Source organism: Schistocerca gregaria, chromosome 3 (genome assembly GCF_023897955.1).
Source record: "Schistocerca gregaria isolate iqSchGreg1 chromosome 3, iqSchGreg1.2, whole genome shotgun sequence".
Classification (NCBI taxonomy): Eukaryota; Metazoa; Arthropoda; class Insecta; order Orthoptera; family Acrididae; genus Schistocerca; species Schistocerca gregaria.
In genome coordinates, this window is record NC_064922.1 from 391,285,804 (window position 1) to 391,307,563 (window position 21,760).

General features: G+C 38.3%; 2 protein-coding genes across 3 annotated transcripts in view; one reads left to right on the forward strand and one right to left on the reverse strand.

The window, feature by feature from the left end:
- Positions 1-12,911, forward strand: part of LOC126354190 (ERI1 exoribonuclease 2-like) — a 48,701-nt gene extending 35,790 nt beyond the window's left edge. The window contains exons 3-5 of the mRNA XM_050003641.1: positions 10,682-10,782; positions 10,857-11,039; positions 11,119-12,911. Coding sequence (XP_049859598.1) covers positions 10,682-10,782; positions 10,857-11,039; positions 11,119-11,613 — 779 coding nt within the window. The 3' untranslated portion in view covers positions 11,614-12,911. The remainder of the gene's footprint in view (positions 1-10,681; positions 10,783-10,856; positions 11,040-11,118) is intronic.
- LOC126354191 (uncharacterized protein C16orf52 homolog B) overlaps positions 12,559-21,760 on the reverse strand; it is an 85,774-nt gene continuing 76,572 nt past the window's right edge. For both annotated transcript variants that reach the window (XM_050003643.1, XM_050003642.1), the window contains exon 3: positions 12,559-13,293. In XM_050003643.1, the coding sequence (XP_049859600.1) occupies positions 13,106-13,293 (188 nt within the window). In that variant the 3' untranslated portion in view covers positions 12,559-13,105. The remainder of the gene's footprint in view (positions 13,294-21,760) is intronic.

Genomic DNA, 21,760 nt, shown 5'->3' on the forward strand with positions numbered 1-21,760 from the left:
TGAGGTTTGTCATTGTCGTCTCATCATTTCTTCTTGCCATTCTGTGACATGACCATTCTCCCAATATTCTACAGTTACTGCCGGGTGGCCGCTACCTGGAAGCAGAAGCTGATCTTCCGCAAGACAACCCCAGAGGAGTCAACAGTTTTCAAACAGTACACTTCCACCATTTCACTGTAAATGGTTGCAGTACATTTGCTCTATTTCTTTTCTGGTCCTGTGTCTAAGGTGGCACTGCAAAAGACCAAATTGTTAAAGGAATGTGAGACTGAGGACTTGCTGTTTAGGCCCTTTTAACTCCACTGTTGGTGTGTGTAGCATTGGCTGCAAGATTAAACTTGACATAGAAGTTAATGGAGCCTATGTGTATGAACATTACATACAAACTTTGATACAAACATTTGAAAAATTGTACCTGCTAACTGACAAAAGGTGATTTTATGATGTAGAAAATAGCATTGCTGCTAAGAGTTGAAGCTATTCAACATAATAGTTCATTTGAACACCACAGTGCTTTACTAGGAACGGTTCTCTTGGAGGCGGTATGCCGTTGCCTTTCTACCTTTATACTGGTGCAGCCAGTTACAGAGGGACCTACAGTTTAATGTGGGCCTGAATTACAATACTGAGCTATCTGAAGTATATGATGATAACAATGAACAGGCTACAAACATTCCTACAGAAACTGATGGCGCTGCTCTTATTTTTTATTTTTGCTGTTAAGTAGATGTATCACAGAGCAATGTTGGCAGTAATATTTAATGCATAACCACAGAACGCACAAAATATCAAACAAAAGATGTCTTAATTTCAAAAGCTTACAAGATGTTTGCCATAGCAGTAAATATAGTTGTGCACCATTCAATAAAGAGCCAAAATCATTATTCAAAATAATGTGAGATGTATGCACCTCTGATTACTGATTGTGTAGTGAATTGTCACTTGCACTTTGCAGTAAGCTGTTTTTCATGACAAAATTCATCCACTTCACCAACTTGTAACAACGCCTAAAACGAGTAAAATAATATTGAAGTTGTAGTGGCAGCAAAATGTATTGCACTTGATGCATCTATGCTCTGTCACTGTAAATCTGCAGTATGGTGCCTTTCAAGGCTGTATATGCCTCAAAAAGCTCCATTTGATGGTCATAAAGCTTTGAAAAATGTGGTGAACTGTACAACAAAATATGATCAAACCACAATTAAACCACGAAAGACAACAAATGGCTTGTTTTATATTGTAAAGGAAAAGTGCCCTTGCTGGCACCATCCTTTTTATCAAATTTAAACCTAATAGATTGTATAAATAACATACACGTACAGCTTGTCCACAGCTAACGGACAATTGATGTTACTATTATTGAAGAGATAAATTAACAGTTCTTTTACTGAAAAATGGTTTCACCACTTACAGTGCAGCTGCAGTGAATAGCTGAAGTGATGTATCCTCAGTTTGAATCGAACACCATTTCACCTTATCCATAAACCAAGTAAAGCTACTCGAGGACTTGAAAATTGGCAGCTGGGGGGGGGGGGGGGGGGCAGGAAGAGTCTTGCAAGGGAATGGTTCAATACGACATGCCGATACCTACCCTGAAATTTTTCACAAAGGAAGAGTACACTGAGAGATATGCACTGGCAAAATTTTAGCTGTTAAGGCACACTTCAAGAATATCTTTTAAAAATGACAAAGTTATTCATTCTTTCTTCACAACGAACCAATTATAACAGTGGGTTTACAGCCCTTCTTGCCTAAATTAAATTGGCAATGAAGCAGACAGAGCCATGAAGAAGATGTAGTACAAAGTCCAGAGTACATGCATGCAAGTTTTAAACAATTAACCTTAACAAAAGTGTCTCAAATAGTTAATTTTTTGAGTAACTTGCATTTCATATTGACAGATAAACTGTTGCAGATGTAATTGTTATAAACAACTAGCTGAAGGAAAATCAAGGTAGAGTATGACGTTACGTTACAGAACTTCTATCAATTAGTACTTTAATTTGTTTTACATTAAATATTTTACAACAATACCTGTAGCACAGTTCTTATAACCTATGAATATTGTATATTTCACTAACAATGAAAAAGTCCTTAGTTTATTCCCTGCATGCAGTCTTCACAAAAATGATATGTCTATTGGATGACAAAAAACAAACATTTTCCTTACACCAGGCACAACTGATAACAGAAAAATTAATGAATTCAGGTGCTTCACAGTAATTACTAGTTTTATTCAGACACAACTGGAATGGAGTAAGAAAAAAGCGCGGCCACTGTTTTGTGTGTTGTGCTGTGTACCAGGCATACTTGTCAAATTCGTAAAATGTGGTGATGCAAATGAACAAGGCATAAGTGACTGAAGTTTAATAACACTGTTCCGTTGATAGACCTGAAATGACAAAGAGCTAACAGAAATTATACTGCCCAGCAGATTCCTGAGAAATGTTTAATGCTTTCAGAATTTTTTTTTTATCAAGAGTCTGAATCACACTGTTAGTTGTGAGTGGAATCTGAATTATGTTAAGTCTTTTTATTGTCCTCATCAAGACAGGATTGTTGTTATGTCCAATACAAGAATCCAACAAAAGAAATGGATTATTTTCTGCAAATGGTGGGAAGACATTTCAGATGTAACATTCAATAGTATTCTCTCCCATTTTTCTGGAGTTTGCCAGCCAGATTACGCAATTTTTGAAAGTAAACAGTATTTTTTTTTTTGTCCTAATGTTCCTGAAGTTAGATGTAATATTGTAGAAACAATAATCCATTGATACTTATCACTGGCATTGTTGCACACAAATGTGTCACAGTATACGTTGACTACACAAACAACACACTCTCCCCCCCCCCCCCCCCCCCCTCCAAAGTTCGGCTTGCATGAAACTTCACTGATTGGCTTTAAGTGCAGCATTTTTAAGAGACAACAAGAAGCTTAATTTTCACATCAGCTACGAATTTCTCTGTAGTATTACCTATTAGTGACATCCCCTCTACACATTTATTTGAGGTAAAATTTACAATTTTGATAATTTTGAGACTACCTTTTGTGTATAATTTTCAGAGCCTGTTTTTAACCAGGTTGAAGAAGCCTGGAAATCAGTAATGTTCATCTCACTTGTAATTTAAAGTGCCCAGTCTCACAGATCTCCTTTGGTAATGGTGATTGACTCTCACAAGGAATTCTAAATCTAAAGTAGTATTTCTTTCACACTGTAATGAGTTTCATATTGGTGCATATTTTGTACTTGATGTAAATCTTCCCTCCATTTATACAATTCATGTACAGATTTTGCTAAATGAAACCAGCTTTGCACACTGATTAGGAATAACTGTTTCCTCCCTCCTTTGTTTAACTAAAAAAATTGCCTTTTCTTTGTGACTGAAAGCTATTGCTGTACATGTTTTTCTTGGGCTTGGAAGGTACTCTACATTTGTTTTGCACTTTAATTAGCACAACAGTCATCATTCAAACCACAATTCTTGGAATAGTTATTTCCAGTTCCCTCCAAAGTTTCCACAATTGCTACCAAAATGTTGTTATTATTCAAAAGAATGTTCAAGAAATCAAACAATGGAAAATCTAGGCTGGAATGTAACAAATTGTGTAAAGGAAAGTTGCTAGTCACCATATAGCTGTTCTTTCATTTAAGGCTGATGACATTCTTCAGTGCGGATGCACACGATTTGCCTGAACTCTTACGGGACTCGGGGGGTATTGTCTGCTGCGAGTAAAGGGTATAATGGCAGGGGCACTATGGATGTAGTGTGTGGACTATAAGTTGAGAATGTGGGTCTCATGGGGAGCGTGCTGGTGATAAATCCCTGCAGTCGCACTATCCTCTGTGCACTTGGTGGCGCAGATGGATAGAGCATCTGCCATGTAAGCAGGAGATCCCGGTCAGGGCACACATTTTCAACTGTCCCCATTGATGTATATAAACACCCGTCAGCAGCTAATGGAATTGATTTAATTGTTATTTCATATAACAGAGATGTTGAGTCGCAGATAGGCACAACAAAAAGACTGGCCAAATAACAGCTTTTGGCCCGGAGTCTCCGTCAGAATTACATGGCAAACACACACATACACACTCATGCAAATGCAACTAACACACACGTGACTCTAAATAACATAAGGTGAGGTCAAGGGTGACTGCTGCATCACTGTGTGGCACCAGCTCTCCTTTGCTGCTTTCAGGCTCATTGTCACGTCTCACAGCAGTCCACTTCTTCCTGGTCTTGACTCACAGCAGCATCTAAATCAGCATCAGTAAGGTTCTCCACAAAGCCCCATCCGCTGCCAGCCACTCACCTATGTCTCCTTCAATAGTGTCTTCACATCCAGCGGTTGTCTGTATCATTTGTAGTAGATTTTCATCTTCATTTTCAACTAGGTTGTCCTGAAATTCAAGAGATGTACACAGTTCTCTCCACAATTTTCTCTAAGTATTTTCTGAAATATTCTGCCAGGCCTCAGCGGCCCCATAAACAACATCCTTCACATTGGTCTTTTTTATTTTGTCCACTAAAGGGATGCTATCATCTTAGATGAGCATTCTTAAAAATTGTTTTCTGTAAATCAGTTTTAATGTTTGCAGTATGCCCTGGTCCATCAGCTGTAGAATGGTGTAACATTCAGCAGCAATAACTTCGCCACAATTTCTCCATCACATAATTTCTCAGTGCTGGGGTGAGATGGCGCGTTATAAATCAAAAGGATTGCACGGGGAAACAAATGATTTTCCTTAGAAAACCGTCGCACAGAGGGAACAAACTGGCCGTGAAAGCATTCTGTGAACAATTTACCATCCATCCATGCTTTTCGCTGGTTGTGATAATATACGGCAGGGACTTCACGTTGCAGTTTTTAAAAGCTCTGGGCCTATCAGATTTGCTGACCAGCACTGAAGGCAGCTTGTGACTACCAGCAGCATTGTTACATGCTAATAAAGTCACACGATCTTTGCACATTTTAAAACCAGGAGCGTGGTCTTCTGCTTTTGATGCCACGCTTTTTGTTGGCAATGACCTAAAATTAAGGACAATCTCGTCAGTGTTGTTAATTTGTTGGGAAGAATACTTTCCCTCTCTTATCATTTTTTCAAACTCACCAAAGTATTCCTTCGCTGCATCATGGTCAGAAGAATGCTTTTCTCCAGTAATTGTTAGCTAACGGATTCCATGACGTGTTTTTTATCTGTACAACCAACCCGTACTCACACTAAAAGACTCATCACCATTCATTAATTTGTTCAGGTAAACAGCCTTCTCCTGAACTAGTGCTCCACTCAAAGGAAAAGAGCTTCATCCACTTTATCGTACTGGGATTGTTTCAAAGTCTGCTGAATTTCGAGTTGCCAGTTTAGATACATTCTCACCATTGTCTATCCACTTCAAAGCATTCAGTTTTTCTTTGAGAGTTAACATTGTATGTTTCCGTTTACTCATGATGAAAATACATACACCACTACATCTGAAAGAATACAATACAACTGTTATGTGTGCCAGTGATCGATAACTAACATAACCAGGCACTTTGTGAGCTAACTGGCAGTGCACTGACCTCAGACACTACAAAGGTCTCAACAGTTCACAAAAAAAAGGGCACGGAGTGAGAGTGAGCCATTGTTCCCATTTGTTACGATGGTGTACCTATTTATCTGCTTGGTATACTTCATTCTAGAAACTCGTCACCGTAATTCTGGTTAATCCTAACAAATCGTTAATCTGAACAAGGTCTGGTCCCAATTAGTTCGGATAACAGGACTCCAGTGTAACTACCATTAACATACACGAGTATAATCTGCATTTGCATGAAAGAGAAAGGGTGGCCCTCAGTTTTAAAGAATATAACACAAGATCTATTTTGTCCTTAGTTTTATGTATGTAATTGATTTTCTAATTTATTTTGACTATTCCTAGTTAGTATCTGTTGTTATAGGGTGAAATCAGTAATTGTTTCATAACTTATATTTGTTTATAAGTCAACAATAGAATTTAACTTCTGTACTAATTACAAACATATGGAAGATGAATACTACTAATCTTAAAGACTCTATTTGGCTCTATTTGAAAATATGTCAGCAAAGCCAGCCCTTAATTAATTCCAAAGTAATTAACAGATTTGTTCAAAGTATTGTTTGCATACTTATATTTGTTAATTTCTTGATGTAAACAAATAATTTGGTCTAACTCTTGTGGTAAAAGAAACTGTTAAAAAGACGGATATTTACGATGTATTCAATTAATCGAATGAGTTAAGTTTTAATTGTAATTTCTGTAAATTAAACATCAAACAATGTGAAGTTTCAGTACCTTTTATTGTGAGGATATATAAGAGCCCAATTTTTGGTCCCGAGACAGTCAGTCCATGCCAGAGTTCCAGATGAGAAACCTGTGTTGGTTAGAACAACAACAATGCATCAACTTCACTGTGAAATAAGTGTAACACAGTTAGGCCATGTGTTAAAACAATGACAGTGTCTGTTTCATACGTGCATGATTATTCCGAAAGAACTGTGGACTATGTGCTTATGTTTTTTACTGCTTGTAGATGTTCAACGGTAAACTATTATAGCAGTATGTGGATGTTCACCTGCAACCTATTTTTTAATGAGGGTTATTGAAAGTTAAACAATATGCACTGGCCATATACGTGTGTAATATTGGGGGTTGTGAGCAGTAAAAGACTGTGAAACGCAACTGTGCACCTGTCAGCTACATCATTTACAGTAGACAGTACTGCACTTCCACCCCCTAATTTTTGATCTAGTACATTGGCACAGAGGACAACAAACGAAGAATTAAAGAAGGAGAACTATCATAATGTGCGTTAGTTACGTTTGGGCAAATGTGTTTCTGTGTGTCTGCCGTCTAATTCTGACAAATGTGCAAGAAAGTAACATATGTAGGTCTTCGTAGGTGATTTCAATTGCATAACACATTCTTTGTATTTCACCTTGATATAGTTGAAAACATTAATTGGGTTCCACATTACTGTAAAACTCTGGAACCTGCACAAAGAAAGATGCTATTAGCAACCATGTACAAAGAAATCACAAAGAAAATTAATTTGGTTTTATTTCCATTGTTAACACAGAGTGATACTGCGAAGGCAACTGCTAATTATTATGGATATTAAATGAGTTGCAAATTCAAGTGAGCAGTTACTGTGAATGATCGTGTCAGAAAAACAATCAGTGGAAACAAATTTGCTTTACAACTTACACTTGCGTTGTGCCTGGATTATCTTTTTATCAATGTACCATCAATCAGTGATATGTGCCTGCCATGTTGGCGTGTGCCTTCTGTTATAACTGTGGCAGGGCATACATTTCTCTAGCCACCTGATGAGTTACGAATTTGACAAATTTCACTATTAAAAAAAAATACTTGTATGTCTTGGCAGCTGAAATTTTGACATTGTTTTTCTTTCAGTGTATTCTTCCTGTATACAAAATTTCAGGGTTGGCTTGGACAGTTCCCTTGTCAGTTGGCAGAAACTGGAACATCTGGCAAGCGATACATGTAACAGGTGACAGACAATTTATTGCAAATTAATGATTGTGGCTTGTTAGGTAAAAAAATACTTTCGTGTAAATGTTAGGTCAGTGCAATTTGTTCAAAGACTTTATAGTGACATTCCATTCCTGGACTGTAGTTCTGCAAAATATCCTTCTATGGCTGCCACAAATTATACATTGGACATAAAATGTTTCACAGCTGTAAATTAGTTTTCATTTGGGGATTAAGCTGAAGCTGGAAGGTTGCCAGTTTTAGTGACTAGGGTGGAAACCAAATTTTCCAGTGCCGAAGTACTTTTGTAGGCTGGTGCATTGTCCCAGAGAAACATGATTTGTTTGCACTTCAGACCTTTTTTAACAGGCCATTTCTCGTCCAAATGATTTTTGTAAAATTCAATTACTGGTTCACTTTTTTTAGTAACCTGCTAGAACAACTTCATTTGCATTCCGGAAAACATAGGGCATAACTGTTCCTGGTAACTGAATGTAATGACAACGTTTTTGAGTTATAACCCCTTTCTAATTGCCGACTGCCATTTTATTTGGAGTGCAAATGGGTGGAACTGTATCTCTTTCACAAAAACAAATGTATAACAGTTACCATCTATATTCTGTAAAATGTTATAGTAATAAAAATAAATCCAAACTCTGCAGAGAAAATTTGCTTTTGATCTGACTTCTGGCTGTTTTTATTTTGATTGTGTTGTTTTTATGTCATGGTAGTTTCATAAGGCTTATTCTTTCATTCTCTGTTGTTCTTGAATCTAAATCCACAATATTCACAGATATACAATTGACACAAAAATTATTTAGTAATTTGCCAAAGATTTGATGTAATTGGAAATACTGCCACTAATGATTTCATGATACAACTGCCTATTCATTTATTTTTTTATGAGCCTTTGAATACCTTAGAGCTGCAAATACTGTGATTAGCGCTGCAGACAGGATGTCTGTTTACTAACAGGCAATGTACACGACCAGAGTAACGTTGTGTGACAGGCTTATGGATTAACCTTTGCACAGCCGAGTTTCATAAATTAATATATAGATAAACGTGAATGTAGAAAATGAAAGTGCTGGTAGAGTGGGTCATAACAAGTGTATTTCACATAGCAACACATGTTTGCACCCATTAGTGTACAGCACTAAGCATCATTGAACAGAATCACAGGCCGCCAAGAAGGCGATTGCCAGATCCACATAGTTTTACTGCCCCTAAAAGAGACAAGTTCACTCGAGGTACTTTTCCACTGGCATATTATCGTAATGGCACAATGTGCATTTAAGGCCTACTTCAAAACCCAGTGTATTCATTTTGTGTTAACAGGTACAAAGGCCTGACACACATGGTCATCAATGCACTATGCACAAATACGGCTTGAAGAGGAGGCGTCAGCACTGCTGCTGCCTCCTCACACCTTCAACAAGCTCGCGGTGTGTTGCATGGGAAATGGGTGGAAGCAATTCCACAATATGGCAGTGTGGCATGATGAATTGCACCTCTACTGCCTTCAGAAGGTTCAAGCCATTAACCCAGACAATTTTCCAAGTTGAACTGAATTCTGTCAGTTGTTTTTGCAAAGGTGTGCTATTCAGTTAGACCGTGTACTTTTTACAGATGCGCAACAGCCACAATTAACAAGTGCAGGCCCGGGAAAATCAACACGCCATCTTTGTTTGTAGTCACCAAGATTGCTGCTGTCAACATTTGGGCCGGCTTGGTAGGTGATAATGTGGTCAGTCCGTACACGTTCCCTCGGCAACTGAACGCAAATATGTAATATTTTCACAAGAAATTCTATTAGAGTTCGTGGATCATGTTCCATTCCATGTGCAGTAGCGAATGCAGTACCAACACGATGGTGCACCTGCACACTTTACATATACAGTGTGAATTCGTTTCAATGAAACCTTTGGTGAGAATGCCACCCCAAAACAGCAGGGAACCTCCACCTTGCTGCACTTGGACAGTGTGTCTAAGGCGTTCAGCCTGACTGGGTTGCCTCCAAACAGGTCTCCGACAATTGTCTTGTTGAAGGCATATGTGACACTCATCATTGAAGAGAACGTGATGCCAATCTGGAGCAGTCCATTTGGCATGTTGTTGGGCCCATCTGCACTGCACTGAATGGTGTCGTGATTGCAAAGATGGACCTCGCCATGGACGTCAGGATTGAAGTTGTGCACCATGCAGCCTGTTGCGCACAGTTTGAGTCTTAACAGTGTCCTGTGGCTGCATGAAAAGCATTATAGTGGCGTTGCTGTCAGGGTTCCTCCGAGCAGTAATCTGTAGGTAGCGGTCATCCACTGTAGTACTTGCCCTTGGGCGGCCTGAGCGAGGCATGTCATCAAACAGTTGTTGTCTCTTTGTATCTCCTCCATGTCCGATCAACATCACTTTGATTCACTCCGAACCGCTTGGACACTTCCCTTGTTGAGAGCCCTCTCCTGGCACAAAGTAAGAATGCAGATGCGATCGAACCGTGGTATTGACCGTCTAGGCATGGTTGAACTACAGACAACACGAGCCGTGTATCTCCTTCCCAGTAGAATGACTGGAACTGATCGGGCTGTCAGACCCCCTCCATCTAATAGGCGCTCCTCATGCATGGTTGTTTACATCTTTGGGCAGGTTTAGTTTAGTGATGTCTCTGACCAATCAAAGGGACTCTGTCTGTGATACAATATCCACTTTCACCATTTGTCTTCAGGAGTTCTGGGAACCAGGGTGATGCAAAACTTGTTTTGATGTGTGTATAAAAGAAAAGAGTGAAGGACTATTTTTATAATGATGAGGTATTGTATATCAAAGGAATTGAGCTGTAATGCAAAACACTGGAAATTGTGCATTAACAAATTTTTACCCACGTCACAGAATTTAACTGATGTACAATATTAGTCTGTTGAATACATCAAATATAAAGCTTTGTTGAAACTCTTGCGTTAACTATTCAGTTCTGTCTTCAATACACAATTGTATGCAATGGGAGTTGGAGGAGGAGGGGGGGGGGGGGGTGATGATGATGGTTGTTAGCTTGTATTCAGTTTCTGATCTATTTTGGTTGTGTATTTGTGTGTATATGTAGCCATGCCACATGAAAATGTAATCATATTCTGCACAGTATGTTACATAATGTTAATTTGATTTTCAGACTGGGATTTATCTACATGTTTAGACAATGAGTGCAGAAGAAAAAATTTACTAAAGCCTGAAATATTAAATCAATGGATTGATCTACGTGCTACTTACAAGGTATTTAAGGAGCTTTCCTGCTTTATTACTATATGTTGTACAAAATTCAATACACTTAATGTCTATGATTTCAGGCATTTTACAAGCGTCAGCCTAAGGGTTTGAATGGCGCAATGTCGGAAGTTGGGCTACAATTTAAAGGGCGCCAACATTCTGGTATTTCTGATGCCCGGAATACTGCTGCACTTGTGCACCACTTGGTTAAAGATGGGGCAATCCTGAGTATTACTAAAGTTCTTCAAGCAACCCTGCATACTGTAAGGAATCAGTGAAATTCATGCAATGCATTTTTTGAAAATAAATTTTTTTATTCTTTATAAAACTCTCTTTTTACAGAATTATAAGAGTGTCCTTACAGACAGCGATGTACAAACAAAGTATTCCATACATGATTCAGTGACAAGGAAAGGAATGGTTCCACATCATCAGAGTGATACACCTGTTTCATCACGGCAGAGAAAAATATCAGATTATCAAGGAACAGTGGGGAAAATGGTGAAAGGTTCTTTGTGGCACAACATGACTTTAGCTAAAGGAAATACAAATTCAAGGAACCAAGTCATATTAAAGAACTGTACCATGTTGGGGGAGCGTACTCCTCTTCAAGTTATAAATCGTCCTGCATCTGACAGAACACAATCTCCCAAGCAAAAACCGGGTGTAAGCAACAGGGCAACACCACCTTTATGTAACTGTGGCAGAAGAGCATTACGCAAGATAGTGTCAATGCTTGGACCCAATCAGGGCCGTTCTTTCTTCATTTGCTCTCACAGAAGAACACTTGGTACAACTCGAAAATCTGGTTGTGATTATTTCAAATGGGTACAATGATTTTTGCTTAAGGCAAGTGTCCACTAATTAATAACTTCTGCAAGTGCTTGCTGAGGTGTTTACATTAGAACAAAAACTTGTGCAATTTTACTACTGCAGCTTCAAGTTAATTTCAGAAACTTGCAGAAGTGTTCAAAAAACAGAGGAGCTGTCACCGTTGTTGTTAAAAAAATCATTACAAGACAATGATCTAGAAACATTGACGAATTCACTCAGATCAGGGAATGTTGTATCCCAGCTCTTGTCTATTGGAGGCAACAAAACATAAAACAGGATTAAAAATGTGGCAAGGTGTATCATTAGAGATGACCTTTTAATTACTCTTCAATTTTTGCAAGCAGTATTTATTGTAACTGTTGTTATTAAATGTTATTGTGAACAAACGGCTAAAATTTAAAAACACCGGTACTCCCATTCTGGTGAAATAAAGTAAATGCCACTCATGGATTAGGCTTTCTTGTGTGAGCTGATGTGGCTAGTGGATCCACACCTTTATTGTAATTCGCTTTAGACTGTTACAAAAGTGCATTTTTTGTTTTGGAATTCATAACAAAAACACTTGTGGCATGCTAAAATAAAATGTGCAACATATTCTGTTTTAATTCAAAAGAAGCCACAACACCCCGTGTCATACATAAAACCTGTGAGTCAGCACTTTGTCACTTTTTATGCTGGGAAAAGTGTAAATAGTATCAAAAGGAGAATTCATTTCAGGAAACTGAAATTACAAGGAGACAAAATGGATGGCCAGTACTACCAATACAAGCAGATACATTATTTGTAAGTTTACTTTCCTTCTTAGGTGGTTTCAAAGGTTAGGATCCATGTTTTTTCTGGTTTTAAATGAATGTATTGTCAGTGCTGGAAATTAATCTCCTGGAGGTAAGTACTGTCCTACCAATTCTGTTTCCTTGTAAGTTTAGAAAAATGTACATATCATGTAAATACTTTAATAGAAATAATAAAATATGAATTTATTTAAAGCAGTGGTCAGTTACCATCTGTGTTTCATTTTCTTTCTTCAAAAGCTAGTAATACACATTCTAATTTGCCACATTGATGTTATTTATCATAGAATAACAATTTAATATGGAATTCGGGCTACTTATGGTTGTACATTTAAGCTGTAAATTAAAAAAGTGATTAAAACAATTATTTGTATTTTTGTTAACATTCAATAAATTTAAAGATCTGTGGACCAATGAAACAGTCTTGACCTATCACCTCTCCTCCAAAGTTTAACTGAAAAAATGTTTAATATAATATACTAGTTCAAATGAAGTCTTAATGTACTATAAGGTATACAATCATGTCTAAAATAACTAGACATTTATAAAATTGTAAAATACTGATATCTGTGCATTTTTGTGAAATATGAAGCTACTTGATTGTACAGAATCTACTTTAAGACAGTTTCTAACGAAACCTTATTTCGAACAACTTGTACAGTGACAAGTATTCCCGCTATATATAGTCTTTGTGTAGCACAATATCAAAAATGTGGCAAGCACACTTTTCCAGCAAACAGTTCTGAGATTACGGTGATCCACAGAGCTAATACAAATAAGATGTACGAAACTCCTACTTGGTGACTGTGTGGTAGCTGATATGGCTGTCCACCAATTTCATCAACACTGAATCCCATTGGGAAGATGACAGCAGCGAGGCAGAACAGAACCACTGAAAATATAGGATTTACATTAGAATACAAAATCTGAGGCAATACTCACTTTAATGAGTGCATTTATTTTAAGAATATCTCAAATGATTTACACAGATTTTTAGTGTCAACAGAACAAAACAGCTTTATCCTATCAATTTCAATCTTTCTGCTGGGATGTGATTATCAAGATAATTCTTAACTATTGTTTTGACACTTTTTGTCCATATACAATGTTTAAATCTATAAAAAATTAATTTGTGCAGAGAAAATTTCAGAATGTCATCTTTTGCAATTCATGGGGACTGAAAAGACCATCATGAAGCATTTTCTGTCTCTGTGAAGAGTACAGATAAACTGGTAACTACAAAAGTAACTTTTGCATGATATGTCACTGCCAAGTAACTTAGCTTGATGAATCTTGGACCATATGTAGAAAGAAATGCTACAATATTTCACAGGAGGGAACTGAAAGAAATACACAATGATACAAACAGAAATGACACTTTTATTGAAAAACAATAACTGGTTTGCAATGTGCTTCCATTTTTTCAACATCACTGGCGTTTGTGAACATGCTCTAATACGTCTCCCTGATGCATCCTGCAATTGCTTAATTGGATTTAATTTGGAGGAAAAGACAGGCCAGTCAATTTGCCGAATATCCTCTTGTTCCAAGAGCTCCAATTGCTTAGCTTGATGCAGTTACTCATAATATTCTATAAAAATGAAGTTAGGACCAAATAAACAGCTGAAAAGACGCACATGGGGATATGCAGTGTCACAGTAACTTTTACTGGCGAGTATACCATGTTCAAAAATTTGGAGGCCAGAATGCTCGTGCAGTATTATACCTCTCCACTCCATGCAGTCAGTGGCAGCTGGTCATCATTTGCTAATTTGCACATGGTCAATATCACAATAAAATTAGTCTACTTTGCTTCAAATGCAAGTTGAAAATCACACCATTTCTCTTTGAATATATGCTGATATACAAATAAAATGAACTAAAACATGTTGTGTAGCACAGTCTCCAAAATAACTAGAAACCAGTGTCTAGTGTTGAAATGACAATCAGCTGCAATACAATGAACTGATAGAAGTGACACAGCTGCCTGTTCTCTACCGTACATGCTCTGTTGTGACTTCCATCTTTTCATGTGTTCTACATTGCTCAGGTCAGGATTTTTCTTTGAAGTTGCATGTAGTTTATTGTGCAAGTATAGAATATGATGATGATTTAAGGAACTGTTGGGAATGCTTTGTGGGTAAGTGACAAAGCACAGACTGGTAATATGCAAACCTGGATTCGATTCTTGCTGATACTAACCTTTTATTTCATTCCTTGCAATGTTAAATTATTAGTTACATAGTTTAAAAATAATAGTTCAGTATACATATGTAAAATTATTATATTCGATTCAGTTACAATTAATGTCCTTGAAAGTAAAAAGACTATAGGCTCGGTGGTGATGAAACAAGCAAGTATATGAGGAAATTTAGTATGGAAGTGTTTTCCGTAGATGATCTGCTAGAGAGGCCTTTTCCAGTAGATCTTTAGAGGAGTAAATGAGAAAGAGTTAGGCAGGTGGGCTTCAAATGTAAATCTGAGAGAAGCATACAATGAGGCTTACTGATTTGGCTTACTTAACACTGGAAATTTCAAAATACTTGGAAAATATTTTGATCAGCTTCTTAATTTCCCAGAACCAATCAAGAAGAAGACTTATCCCCAATTATCAAAGAAATTTAAGAAGTTATTAAAACCTTATAAAGCTAGTGTAGAAGACTATAACAGAACTTTTGAAATGGTCTCTACGAAAAATAAAAGAAAGAACTAAAATTAAACTTTAAGAAAACTTGGAAAACAAAAACTCCGAGGAGAGTGGAAGGTGGCCATGATACATCTACTACATTAGAATGGCAATAAACGAGAAGTTAACATTAGAGGAATTTCCTTGCAACCAGTTGCATATAAGATACTTTCCAGGATTATACTAAACTGAGTAGAAACAACACTGGAGAGTAATTTAGGTGCTTCAAGGTGGTTTTAGAGAGGGCTGATCATGTTCTGAACAAATATTTAATTTGAGATCAATCATGTGTCACAGATTACCAAGGTCACTATTTTCCTTTATAATTGCGTGTAGTTTCAAAGCACCATTGTGAAGACTCTACCATGGGCGAGTGGTCTAAAACACAGACCGATAATTCGCAGACCCAGTCAATTCCCGCAGATGCTAAATTTTTTATCGCAATTTTAAACTATTAGTTCTACAATTTAAGTATCTATATAAATAAAATTAATATATTCAATTTTGTCACAATTACTACCAATGTAAATCAAAAGCCTATACGCCATCACATTTTAGCTTATAATTTTGCACAAGACATCCCTGCCACTACTTCACCTGCGTAGTCATTCGAGAATTTCTGTGTAAATTCTAGAACCACTCAGCCTTTTACCATCTCGTACACACGATATTCTACATACGATTGTGGGATAGTAAAATCCTACTTACTGTGCGTCTTACGTCTGTGTGTGCATGTTTAAAATCAGTCGCGGGAAGAAGGTAGATGCGGCGGTTGAACGGCACAGACAATTACCTGTTGGACAGTCCATAGATGTGGTAGTGTGTAGTGAGGAACCATGGAGTTTACATGCCGCTCTGTGCTTATTGTGTCATTGACTACTGTTATGTGAAACAAGAACAGTTGAAAAAGTACTCTTGTAGACTCTTGACTCAGCCTTGGTAGAGGCAAGACGTATTTTTGGATTCATTTTCAGAAAGTCATGGTAGTCAAGCCAACTTTCTTTTAACTTTTCTTTTGTTTCTAATGTTCGACAGTATGAGGTACTAACAGAAAGTTGCAAATGTATGTTGAAAGTGTGAATTATGTTGTGCATGAAAGTCAAATACTGATGAAAAGGAAAGTTTGTATGTCTACTTCACAAACGTGGCAACCTGTGTGAAAGGACCAAAAAAACAGGAATTTTCTGTCAAAAATGAGAAAGGAAGCAGCTGTGTGTCTCCAAAGCAAACAAACATAATACGAAAAGGGATTTAGTCTGAGACACTGGAATATGTTGAAGTATCTAATGGAGCAAAATTTGAATGAAAAATTCACAACAATAAAAAACCAAAGAAGATTTCGACGTCATTGTCTAAGAAGAAATATGCATAGAACGTTTCAACCAAGTCGTGGGGACGCAGTCGCGGAAACCAATGTACATCCGACGCCGCCAGCACCAGCTGCTGTTCACTGGTGCTGACCACCCTCCACATCGCTGGCCTGCGCTATGAGAATTCTACGCTGGGTGAGCGTGAAACAAAACTTGGTAATTTCCAAGAATCATTGCCTATCGAAATCGCGGGGTCCAAATGATACATATTGTCCGTGCGATCCTAAATCGATCATGCGACTCTGGTGGTGGACATTATGAGTATGTTTACGGCAGTCACTACAGCAATGACAAAAGGAGACCGTCACAAGAATACTTGTAACAACAAAGGAGGTGACTTATCTGACTCGTCGTTAGTGTTGTCGTCATGTGAAAGTCCATGTGATGAGTACACTACAGGAACAATTTCCTTTTTTCCATTAATTCGCGGAGGTATGTAATTTAGAGCAACTAAGGGAATGACGGAAAACAGATAAAATTGGCGATCACAAATAATTGATCATAACGTTCGTCACAACAGTCGCACGATCAATTTACAATCGCACGTTCAGTATGTATCGTTTCGACCCCACAACTTCGATAGGCAATCATTCTTGGAAATTAATTAAAACTTCATTACTTAAGTGGTACAAGATACTTTTGAGTGAAATTTGTGTTGTTATCATATTTAAAGTTAGTTTTAGATTAGATTTACTTTCATTCCAATTGATCCGTAGTGAGGAGGTCCTCCAGGATGTGGAACATGTCAGAAAAACAACAATACACGACAAATATTTACAACTAAAACAAAGAAGCTAATGTACCATTCCAGAGGAGAGAGAGCTTCCCGTAGCACTACATCAATTTGCTCAAAATAACGACATTAATATCTGATCTTCTGGGCTCGACTTCCAAGTGGCTCGTCATCAAACACGCTGTGATTTAAGAAATTCATCGTACATTCTAGCATATAGTTCAACTTGCATAAAAGGAAATTTACTTTGAAAGTAATGCTTTTCAAACCACCATTCACAATATTTTCCCGCGACTTGTTAGAAATATGTTCGTTTCAGTAGCCATCGTCAGACAGCGCAAGATAACAGGTGCCACTGCGCTTTCGCAGCTGATATGACGCAAGAAGCCCATATGTTCGTACGTGTAAAACATTAAAAGATCTTACATTATGAATAAAAGAAACAAGACATCAGAGGATACTCCAAGAGCATCAGATTTACATGAACCATACTAAAATGGCACATTTAAAGTGCATACTTAAAGAGCACATTCGTATGTCCAGATTCCCAATGAAGTAGGCCTCGACCTGATGTTAAGCTTTTCAGTGGGGTTTCGGGATGTAAATTGTCTTAGAGTACCAGTACTGTATTAACTCATTTTTGATTCTTTATTATGGTTTAATGCCATACGCGCTAGAAGATGAAAACGTGCACTTGAAATGCAGCGAGCACCTGAAATTAGCCAACAGTGTGGAACTAAACACTGTTTCAAACACATTGTCTGCCTCAGCGTAAAAGATCAATAAAAATCAAATTTCTTTAGCAAACCGATAAAAATTACTTCATTGTTCTACAGGGTGATTAATGCACAGCTGTCAAAAAACTGGAAATAAAATGGAATCTGAAACTAATAACTTATATTAGCCTTCCGTAATTATGTGAATGTATTTTAATTCACTTGATAGCTCCCGGCCACAGAAATCCATTTTATTTTCATTTGACATGAAAGTGGTAAACAAAGAGCAAACAGCAAAATCACTAAATATGGGTCACATGGAGGCTACACACTTCCTCACTATAACTCAGACTGCTCTGAGCATCAACTCCAGATCTACAATATTTCCGAACCGGGGCAATACTAAGACAGTGGCATCAGTTAGGCGTTGTTATGTTCGTACAAACCATTTTCCGTGCTACTTCCAGAATAGAACTTAAGCATCTGCTAGACTGGGACTGTACAATTGGCCCTTACTAGTGTAGCGATCTGGCCAAAAAATTTCACACAAAATTTCATTTTTCTGGATACACCGAGAAGATAATACGTAATCTTTCTTACCTGGTATTCCTGTTACTCGTTTATTTCCAATCTGGAACTCTGAATCTTTGGATTTCTCTAGTAATTATAACAATGCTGATAATTCACAAACCCAATCAACAAAATAATCAGACAGCGATTGGCGTTCATTTGCTTGGCTTTATTCCACTCCGATTGTATAGCCTGATCCCCTTTTTGCCTGCAGGAAAGTTTATTTCTAGATGCGACAAGGATTCCCCTGACGGAGACATAATGTACACTATGCACGCATTCAAAAATCAACTTATGATATTATTTTTTTAATTTTTACTATTGGACCAAACTGCTGATGTTATCGGTCCCTACACTTACACGCTACTTAATTTAACTTACACTAAGGACAACACATACACCCATGCCCGAGGGAGGTTCGAACCTCCGACGGGGGGGAGCCGTGTGAACCGTGACAAGTTGCATGAGACAGCGCGGCTTGTGATTCATTCAGAAATAAACTTACAGAGTGTGTTCAAAATCCAACTGGCTTGCGCATCAAAATCGTATGAGTTATTGACAGGCCAATGTGCACTGGATGCTAGGTGCTTTGTGAAACAAGGTTTTTTCTTCTCAAGAATATGAATTTGGCACACCCCCCCAAGCACATACAGGGTGTTACAAAAAGGTATGGCCAAACTTTCAGGAAACATTCCTCACACACAAAGAAAGAAAATATGTTATGTGGACATGTGTCTGGAAATGCTTACTTTCCATGTTAGAGCTCATTTTATTACTTCTCTTCAAATCACATTAATCATGGAATGGAAACACACAGCAAGGAAATGTTCAAAATGTCCTCCGTTAGCGAGGATACATGCATCCACCCTCCGTCGCATGGAATCCCTGATGCGCTGATGCAGCCCTGGAGGATGGCGTATTGTATCACAGCCGTCCACAATACAAGCACGAAGAGTCTACATTTGGTACTGGGGTTGTGTAGACAAGAGCTTTCAAATGCCGCCATAAATGAAAGTGAAGAGGGTTGAGGTCAGGAGAGCATGGAGGCCATGGAATTGGTCCGCCTATAGCAATCCATCGGTCACCAAATCTGTTGTTGAGAAGCATACGAACACTTCGACTGAAATGTGCAGGAGCTCCATCGTGCATGAACCACATGTTGTGTCGTACTTGTAAAGGCACATGTTCTAGCAGCACAGGTAGAGTATCCCGTATGAAATCATGATAACTGGTGGTGAATCGAGGAAGTACAGTATATACTGACGAAACTAAAATGAGCTTTAACATTGAAATCAAGCATATCTGTACACGTGTCCACATAACATCTTTTCTTTATCTGTGTGTGAGGAATGTTTCCTGAAAGTTTGGACATACCTTTTTGTAACACCCTGTATATCCAGGACCGCTGTGCATATGTGAATCTGGCAGCTCGGGCGCGGCAGTAAAAGTTTTCTCGGTTGCTGCTTGCTGAGACTGCTTACACAGCCAACAGCCACATTTGTAGCCAGAAACGGGAGAAGGTACTACCCCAGATCACGTGATCTGGGGTACTACTCATACGCCACTCAACTGCGCATGCGCATGATCCCACTCTTAACTGCTAAAACGAATCTAATGTAAACAGCTGTGAAGTCACGCTCATCGGAGGCAATTTGTTGTTATGAAGCCTTGCACAGTCTTCCTAAAGCCTTCGATACATTTTGCTGCTGGCAAACGCTTGTATGAACACTGTGTTTTGTTGTTGTATATGGCACATTTCCTTTGCAATTTATGTTTTTATTTTCTTTTTTTTCTCATTCATGTTTTATTGTTGTAGTATTATTCTGCAGTAGCGGGATACAGTAATATCCTTTGTTAGAGTATCGAGTCTCACCAGTAAAAATTACAAAAATTTAACTGAAAGCTAAAACAATGGAAAATTCCCGTAATTCTAAAAAAATCCTGGGGTTTTCCCAGTTTTGTCCCGGATGAAAAAATTCTCGGGTTTTTCTACATCTACATTCTATATTTATACTCCGCAAGCCACCCAACGGTGTGTGGCAGAGAGCACTTTACGTGCCACAATCATTACCTCCCTTTCCTGTTCCAGTCACGTATGGTTCGCGGGAAGAATGACTGTCTGAAAGCCTCCGTGCGCACTCTAATCTCTCTAATTTTACATTCGTGATCTCCTTGGAAGGTATAAGTAGGGGGAAGCAATATATTCGATACCTCATCCAGAAACACACCCTCGCGAAACCTGGCGAGCAAGCTACACCGCAATGCAGAGCGCCTCTCTTGCAGAGTCTGACACTTGAGTTTGTTAAACATCTCCGTAACGCTATCACGGTTACCAAATAACCCTGTGACGAAACGCGCTGCTCTTCTTTGAATCTTCTCTATCTCCCCGTCAACCCAACCTGATACGGACCCCACACTGCCGAGCAATACTCAAGTATAGGTCAAACGAGTGTTTTGTAAGCCACCTCCCTTGTTGATGGACTACATTTTCTAAGGACTCTCCCAATGCATATCATTCCACTTCAGATCGTTCTGCACGCATACTCCCAGATATTTTATAGAAGTAACTGCTACCAGTGTTTGTTCCGCTATCATATAACCATACAATAAAGGATCCTTCTTTCTATGTATTCACAGTACATTACATTTGTCTACGTTAAGGGTCAGTTGCCACTACCTGCACCAAGTGCCTATCCGCTGCAGATCTTCCTGCATTTCGCTACAATTTTCTAATGCTGCAACTTCTCTGTATACGAGGGCTGCTATATATATATTTCTGGCCTAGGCAACACTAAGTGTTGCCAGGTGCAATCTGACATTGGAAAGTTTGACATTTTTTAGCATAAATGTACTCAGAACTTTTTGACTTACGACGATTTTTTTTTCTTTTACAGGGACTTGAAGAAATCAATTTGGCACAAAAATGGAATTAACTCGTGAACATTTTCGTGCGATCATTTTTCACAACTTTCGACGTGGATTATCACGACAAGAGTGCATCGATGAACTTAAATCTTTGTATGGCGACGAAGCACCATCCTATAGCACTGTGAAAAACTGGTACAACGAATTCAATCGTGGCCGACGCTCGCTCAAAGACGAATTCTGTGAAGGTCGTCCAAAAACAGCCGTTGTGCCAGAAAACATCGATGCCGTACGTGAACTGATAATGCAAGACCGTCATGTGACATACCGTGAGATAGAGGCATGCCTAGGCATTTCTCCCACCAGCATACATTCGATATTGCATGAACACCTGGCCGTAAAAAAGGTTTGTTCTCGTT